Genomic DNA, 9,095 nt, shown 5'->3' on the forward strand with positions numbered 1-9,095 from the left:
AAGACCTTTGCAAAAGGTGTGCTGTATTCCATGTTCTGTATGTGTTTAACAAAACAGATCACACTCACGGAAAGTTACTGTACAGTATGTCTCCTCAGAAGGCTTTAAATGGTGCTATTTTTTGATAAGAGCAAAATTACAGTAGGAATTATCATCAAGGACTTAATGGTCTACTCACAATTGTAAAAATGTTATGTTGTATTGCTTTATTTTAATACTGGACAGTCAAGCATTGAACCTCATGGTGTAGCATTGCCCTATTTGACATGCTTCAAGTATCACAAGTACTCAGGATATTTCTGCCGAGCTGAAACGTTAGAAGTGCTAATAATAGCCTACATCATACTAACTTTGACAAAAGGTGTCAGAAACATGTAATTGGACATAATGTATGGATTTCAAACACCTTATCTCAAAAATGTCACTATAAAATCTTATATAGAATTATGAATTTGAAATACACACTATGATTAAGTTTATCAATATTTTGTATGTAAAGTATATGCAGAGTTTTAATTTTGCCTGAGTATGTACATGTAACACTCTTTTTATATATTTGTGATTATAATCAAGAGACCTTTTGTATATACCTGTATTGTTTTCATTATTTATCCACGATAACCATTTGCTGTTGTCTTACATATTTGTCTTTTGCTTTTTTCAAAGTATGATGGTAATTTGTGGCCTATTGGAGGGATACGTCAATTACCAGCTGTGAGTAAAAATTCCAAGGCAGGTACCATTGCTTTACGTCCAATTCAACAACAGAAAAGCAGACCTACAGAGTATAGACAGGTAGGTTGAATGCAAAAATGCTGACGCCTATGTTTTGCAGAATTTTCATCTCTATGTTATATTTTGTATGTAAAGCAGCATGTCAGACTACTCCTTTTAGAATTAAAAGAAGTAATTCTCGATTAATTTTGCATGGCCTCTCTTTTTAGGTTTATTAAAGGTCATAGGTTGGCAATACTATGTAAAAACACTACACCAATATAGACAATGAAGAGGCTCGTTTCAAAAATATAATGCAGATGTGTAACATAATTTAGGAACTACTAAACAACAAAGTGGAGATTGTGCTTGCCTTATTTAATTTCCTAAATAAATATATACCAATAAACAAACTAAAATAACAAAATAAAATTAAATAGATAAAAACATGATATACCATTAACAATCCTCCTTTGTCAAGAGGATACCGATCAGATTCAGGAAAAATATAAGGTGACAATATTTCAGCACTTTACAAAATGGCAGAACACATTATTCTTGACTTAAGGAAGTCAAATTTAATTTTTTAAGAACATGTCATTCTGTAGGTTCTCTAGTGGTATATTATGATGCTAGTCTGCCCTTAATTTGATTAGAACCTGACTGTTGGAGAAATACAATATGTAAATACATATATTTTCTTTAAGCAAGTGTGTTCAGGCAATGTAAATATTGTTTGATGTTCCTGGAACCTACATAGATTGATTTTAACCAACTGTCGGTTCCACACATCTTATCAAATATGGTTGCTTGATTTTTGACAAATATATGACAATATTGTATTACTCACTTCAGTGGAGACACATGGATTACCTGGACTATTACAATGAAGATGAGCAAGCCCCACCAGGTAGAAAAATATTTATTGACTTGCGCAATCCACTCAATAATTTCAATGAAATCAGTTTTAGAGACTGTTTCTGCATGTGCAAACAAAAAGATGTGAGTCCAGATTGGTGTTGCTGTCACAAAGAGGAGGGACTATAACTCCAGCTGTCCAAGTGCTTATCATTTTAAGGTTTTTAGCATCTGGTATGTTTCATCATGAAAAGGGTGGCTTATATGGTGTCAATAAGGCAATAGTGTGTAAAGTAGTCAATAAAGCCTTAAGGGCAATCTGTGAACTGAAGGGTCATTACATCATGTTCCTAGAAGCTGCAGACCAAGCTCTCTACAAATTACAATTCTGTGAATATGGGAACCCCCCAAGAATAATTGGCTGTATTCACAGATGCCAATTTTCCATCATGTGTGCTTCAACACCAGATGCTGAGGAGTACAGGAATCTCAGAATGGATTTTCTCTTAAGGTTCAGGGCATATGCACTCCACATTTATAGTTCTAGAATAGTGTTGCACACTGGAAAGGTACAACTCATGATGCAAGAATTTTACTCTACAACTCTTTTTATTATCATCTTTTAAAGGAGACCGTGGTGGGATTTTACTTGATGATAGTGGGTATGCTCAGAGCAACTTCTTATTCACACTACACTTGAATACAGCAGCATTATAACTGAGCCCTTATCCACACCAGAGGTGTGGTAGACTAAATGTTCAGTTTAAGGAAGAATCATTACCATCACCTATGGAACACATTGCCATTTACACCAAGAAGATGTTGTATTGTCATCATTGCAACAGCTGTCATTCACAATTATCTGAGGCAGCATAGCTTCCCCAGAACCTCCAATGTAGTGTGATGACTAACCAGATGCCCCCAGTGTTAAGTCCAAGAATGACAGACATGAACTGGCTTTCAGAGATGCTTTTTCACTATGGCAGTTTTCTAACTAAATAAACAACTAGACACTGTGATGACAATTTTGGTGTTTTTTTTCTCTGCTTATGATGTTTAATGTTGGAACGTTTAATTAATTTTTGTGTAGTTAAACATGACACATGCAGCGAATGTAGAAAATTTGTTTCAAGTTGATTTGATGTGTTGTTGTGATGATGAAAGTAGAATGATGAATGGTTTGTCCAGATGGCAAATGTTTAATTTATAGGTTGATGTATTGGTCACCAAAGCTGCAAGTGACATATGGAGCAAGTTCATATCTGTTTTGTTGCATTTCTCTCTCCTCCATCTTAATGCTCAATGCTTAATTAATGGTTAATGTTTGAGCATTTTCATTTTCAATTCATACACCTCTTTTAGGTATTTCAAGTTTTTGCACTGAACACTCCCGCACCATAACCTATCATCTGTGGGGGAGGAGCTACAGCATTAAATTTATCAAAAATTTCAGTCTCCAGTTCTCCACAGATCTCGACGTTTTAGGGTCTCCTGATACTGAAAATATTGATATCTCGATGATGGGTGTGTGTCTGTCTGTGTGTCACAATTTCTTGAGGACGGTCTAGAGCTAAAATGGCTAGACGAAAAAATGGCAAACTTGAAACTTAAGCCTGTTTTGAGATGACCATGTGCTGATTAGTTTTTAAGCCAAATCGTGCAAGAGAAAGAGACATTCTAGAGGAACCCTCAAATAACATAATTCTGCAATTAATTATGATTTCTTCTTGTCAATTGCTATAGTAATGATCTATTTTATGATCAGAAAGATCAGCATCAGAGCGGTAAATAATTACCGAAATATTAGGGCGCAAAGCCTACTGACATTCATGTTTGAATTTTTTTTTTTACTCTGAAGACTGGAAATGGCAACAACTTCCCTCTCTACAGATGTAGAAGGTAGACTGACCCGTTCACATTACTTCCTTGTAAGTGACAACAGCCTAAATAAAATCACTGTTGTCAAATTAATATATTTTCCCATGAGAGGTAATGCAGTAAGTCTCACAGTAAAGAGTATATGATGATAAAGGATGTCTCGGCCAATGTGAAATATACTGTACATACCCAAAGTAGGTTTTCCATATCTATGAACTATCTCAACAAGACAGTTATGAACTTTCTGGCTTCTTATGGCTCACTTTTAAATCCAGCACCTCATCTTCTTTCTCCCAGCAATTCCTGACTGAAGGCATTGTGTCCTAGGGCTACTGGGAATTGTAGTCCATTTCAAGTAACACTGATACAGTGTGAATTATCTCAATGGTCATCATCTGTTATACCCTCCAAAGTTTCCTGCAAGTTATTTTACTGGCCAGGCCCTTCTTTTATGGTGGTCCATCACCAGTCTTAAGCTTCTCCCTTTGGGCCAGTACAGTATTCTTCTTGAAGGTTATTTTCATGTTTTTCCGCAGGAACCTAAGAAACCACCTAAGTATGATTTAATCAAAGCATTTTCATAAAGAGTATAGAACTGTGAATAATAAAGACTCTTACCTATACTTCTTGTACTGTCCTTTCAGTACTATTTTCATCTACATTGTATTCATTGCAGATGAAAGAATTGGCATTTTTTTTAATTTAACTGCAGATGTATGTTATTTTATCTTATATAATTGAATATATTGACACTATTTGATTCAATAGTTCATCATTTTCTTTTTTCTACTTCAATTGTTTTTTTTTTTGTTTTTTTTTTGTTTATTTTGTTTTTACCCATCAGATTCCACAAAATGGTGGGCTTTTTGTGATTTGTTCCACAATTAATAAGCACCTTCAGGTCAGTACGAGATATCAAATGCTGCACAGTCAAGAAGTAATTAATCCACATTTAAGATGTGTTTCAGGAAAACAATTGTGTGGCATTTCTAGATTATGTCTTACTGTAAACTCTGTCTGGAAAAAAGACCATTAAATTTATATGAAAAATTAATTCAATTAACTGACTGACTGACTAATTATGTTGTACAATGTAACACATGTAGGTAGAGAGTGCCCTGGAAATAATTACTCCATGATCACCATTTCTTGCCTCGCATTTCCTGTCATCCTACTATTACACAGATCTTTGTAGATACGGAACACATATGAAATGTATGTGTTCCAAACAACTATATATTATTTACTCTATACAATTCAAGGCACTTCATACCCAGATAAACACACTTGAGCTGGGAGAACTTTGTGTACGACTAAAGCTGCATCGGTGAAGGATGGGATAGCAGGCTGCCAGCTACCAGGGCTGATCGACACATTTCTAAAACAAAACATGCTGATGAGGAGGTGTGAGGGAATTTAAGGTGGCCTGGCAGTTTTTTCATAGGCTTCAGGAATTCTTGTGTTAAATGCTTGTCTGTTTAGCTGAGGGAACCTGTCAAGTGTACTTGTATTCTTGTACTTGTGCAAATGTTAAATAAAGTCCTACTGCTACTACTTTACATAATGTACTTATGACTGTTATTTTTGGGTTTCATTGAAGGTGTGAAATTGTGTTTTGACCAAGCTTTGCACAAAAAATGAAATATTCCATTTCATTTATTTATTGTCAAAATGTATTATTATTATTATTACTGTTATTATGGTCTATATTCTTCAGTGTTTGTGTAGATGTTTTTGATTACAGATATGATGCATCAGCTATTGTATTAAAATGTAATGAAATCAGATGCCATATTAGTTTGCATAAACATTACAAGCAGAGAGTTTTTTAGCTCTTGGTTGTTCCATAAGATATTCGAAGACTAATTTCCTCAACAGAGAGATACTGATGCACAGTATTTTTACATAATAAAATGTATCCTGAGCATATTTAGTATGGTATGTTCACTGTGCATAATGAATGTTTCAGTGTAAGTAGTCATTTGCTATATAGTAACTCTTAAAATACAGGTCACATTTTTAGTGACTTGCTAATTTTACTGTTTTCATTATTGACTTTAGTTAGTGTTTGGCACCTTGATACTTAATTTCAATATTTTACTAAGCTAACTGAAAATCAAACACTGTTAGTGATCATTCACTTAATTTCAGTCAGAAATATTGTACAGCTATATGCATTAAATGCAAGATTATTAATGGCTTTTTTTTTTTTTTACTTAAACAGCTCAGTGAAAACTCAGAAATGTCCCTTGCTACGTGTCAAGAAGGTCATGAACAGAATGCCAGTTGCACCTTAAAGGAAAAAGCTCATATTTTGGCCGACTGCTTGAAAATCAAAGAAGATCAGGCAACAAATCTAAAAAATGTGAAACCGAAAACAGTCGCAACTTGCCAGGTACAAAGTGATCCATCACATAGCATTGCATATCAAAGGAAAATCAACAAGCAAAATCAATCAGCAAGCAAATCAAAATATTCTCCTGAACTTCATCTTCCTCCCAAGTTTTTACAGGAGCTTAATGCGGTGTTAACTAAAGGTAATAGGACTAACAAAGAGTAACTACAGTATATGTGAGTTAAGTAAGTAAAGAACTCAAATAATCATCAGTTGCAAGCTACAGTGGTGTGAAAAACTATTTGCCCCCTTCCTGATTTCTTATTCTTTTGCATGTTTGTCACACAAAATGTTTCTGATCATCAAACACATTTAACCATTAGTCAAATATAACACAAGTAAACACAAAATGCAGTTTTTAAATGATGGTTTTTATTATTTAGGGATAAAAAAAATCCAAACCTACATGGCCCTGTGTGAAAAAGTAATTGCCCCCTTGTTAAAAAATAACCTAACTGTGGTGTATCACACCTGAGTTCAACTTCCGTAGCCACCCCCAGGCCTGATTACTGCCACACCTGTTTCAATCAAGAAATCACTTAAATAGGAGCTGCCTGACACAGAGAAGTAGACCAAAAGCACCTCAAAAGCTAGACATCATGCCAAGATCCAAAGAAATTCAGGAACAAATGAGAACAGAAGTAATTGAGATCTATCAGTCTGGTAAAGGTTATAAAGCCATTTCTAAAGCTTTGGGACTCCAGCGAACCACAGTGAGAGCCATTATCCACAAATGGCAAAAACATGGAACAGTGGTGAACCTTCCCAGGAGTGGCCGGCCGACCAAAATTACCCCAAGAGCGCAGAGACGACTCATCCGAGAGGTCACAAAAGACCCCAGGACAACGTCTAAAGAACTGCAGGCCTCACTTGCCTCAATTAAGGTCAGTGTTCACGACTCCACCATAAGAAAGAGACTGGGCAAAAACGGCCTGCATGGCAGATTTCCAAGACGCAAACCACTGTTAAGCAAAAAGAACATTAGGGCTCATCTCAATTTTGCTAAGAAACATCTCAATGATTGCCAAGACTTTTGGGAAAATACCTTGTGGACTGATGAGACAAAAGTTGAACTTTTTGGAAGGCAAATGTCCCGTTACATCTGGCGTAAAAGGAACACAGCATTTCAGAAAAAGAACATCATACCAACAGTAAAATATGGTGGTGGTAGTGTGATGGTCTGGGGTTGTTTTGCTGCTTCAGGACCTGGAAGGCTTGCTGTGATAGATGGAACCATGTACTGTCTACCAAAAAATCCTGAAGGAGAATGTCCGGCCATCTGTTCGTCAACTCAAGCTGAAGCGATCTTGGGTGCTGCAACAGGACAATGACCCAAAACACACCAGCAAATCCACCTCTGAATGGCTGAAGAAAAACAAAATGAAGACTTTGGAGTGGCCTAGTCAAAGTCCTGACCTGAATCCAATTGAGATGCTATGGCGTGACCTTAAAAAGGCGGTTCATGCTAGAAAACCCTCAAATAAAGCTGAATTACAACAATTTTGCAAAGACGAGTGGGCCAAAATTCCTCCAGAGCGCTGTAAAAGACTCATTGCAAGTTATCGCAAACGCTTGATTGCAGTTATTGCTGCTAAGGGTGGCCCAACCAGTTATTAGGTTCAGGGGGCAATTACTTTTTCACACAGGGCCATGTAGGTTTGGATTTTTTTTTCTCCCTAAATAATAAAAACCACCATTTACAAACTGCATTTTGTGTTTACTTGTGTTATATTTGACTAATGGTTAAATGTGTTTGATGATCAGAAACATTTTGTGTGACAAACATGCAAAAGAATAAGAAATCAGGAAGGGGGCAAATAGTTTTTCACAGCACTGTATATTATCTTTCTGGACAATGCCTCTTAGAGAACAATATACAGTGATAAGAAATAAAATTGAAAGAAAATATAAGTTTTCAGTGTTAAGCATCAGGATTGTTCCTGCCTTGTGCCAAGTGTTTGCTGGGATGGGCTCCAGCTGCTCCTCGGCCCTTCCCTGAATAAGCGGGCTTGGAAGATGGATAGATGCTAAGCATTTCCTTATAAACTGGAAGGAAGATCATTCAGGCATAGGAGGAGTCACTGCACCATTGAAATCATCTCTTCTGTATCATGGACCAACAGATGGTCATAAAATGTCAAATGAAAGACTTATATACTCTGGCATTTTCTAAACTTCTAAACTAAAAGAATCAATTTGTCAATAAAGAAAACAAACCTCTGGAGTCCCAATGTCCTTGAGAAAAGGCACAAAGTCAAAGACTGAGAAGGAAACTTTGGTGTAAAAGTTTGATTGGCAAATTTTTTTTGCCTTACAATTTAAACCATGTTTTTTAATTAATGAATAATTCAATGATTTGAAATGGTAATGAAGTTGTTCAAACACCAATTTACACATTTACTTGAGTGATGGTAGTTGTGATCTCAAGTATTTAAATAAATGAACACAGCTTTTAATAAAGAGGCAGGGTCTCTTGGTGAGGTTACGCTCCTAAAATAAAATACCTGCTGAAAGTAAACCAATCGCAATGGGGCAGGTGACATGATAAACCAATCAGAACTGCAGTGCTGTAGTTGTAGCCTAAAAATAGTACATGCAGCATTTAGGACTTTATGTAATAAAAGACTGAAAACATCATGTTTTCAAATACCTTAATGTAGTAAAATGTATTAGTTCTAAAATACATTTGATTCTCAAATGTAGGTCCCACTTTTTTAATAAACATGGGTGTAAAGGCATGTGTATGGCTGCTTATTTCTCCAAACCATAGACGACTTGCTTAACAAAGCTGAGAGTCTTAGTACAAAATTAATTGGATGTTATTATTATTTTTAACTAGCCTTATGCTTCTAAGGAAATGTTTTTCTTATGTCCTTAAATAATCCATTATTGTCCATATAAGCAGGACAGAGGTTACTAAATGGGGGTAAGATAACATAATGTGCTATTTATTATTTCACAGTAAGTCAAACACTGAACTCAAGAAACTGCAACTACTTGAGAACCAACAGATACTATTGACTGGCGCATTTAATGCTAATTTAATATGTATATACAAATTAAACTGTCCTATTTAGTGATCAATAATGTGTACGCACAAATGATGACCAATAGGCTTCATGTATCCATGATGAGTGTAAGAAATCATGTGATGCACCCTTCTAAATCTATCCCATCCAAGTGTGTATCAAGTACACCAAGGCTGCTAGTATTATTAGAGACTTTTTAAATGTTGTGCTTAATTTACTAC

At 35.7% G+C, this 9,095-nt stretch overlaps 1 protein-coding gene across 1 annotated transcript in view; it reads left to right on the top strand.

Annotated features, from left to right (window-relative positions):
* arap2 (ArfGAP with RhoGAP domain, ankyrin repeat and PH domain 2) overlaps positions 1-6,478 on the top strand; it is a 468,505-nt gene extending 462,027 nt beyond the window's left edge. The window contains exons 32-33 of the mRNA XM_028801993.2: positions 667-795; positions 5,675-6,478. Of these exons, the coding sequence (XP_028657826.1) occupies positions 667-795; positions 5,675-6,010 (465 nt within the window). The 3' untranslated portion in view covers positions 6,011-6,478. The remainder of the gene's footprint in view (positions 1-666; positions 796-5,674) is intronic.
* Positions 6,479-9,095: the final 2,617 nt, after the last annotated feature.

Source organism: Erpetoichthys calabaricus, chromosome 5, assembly GCF_900747795.2.
Source record: "Erpetoichthys calabaricus chromosome 5, fErpCal1.3, whole genome shotgun sequence".
Classification (NCBI taxonomy): domain Eukaryota; kingdom Metazoa; phylum Chordata; class Cladistia; order Polypteriformes; family Polypteridae; genus Erpetoichthys; species Erpetoichthys calabaricus.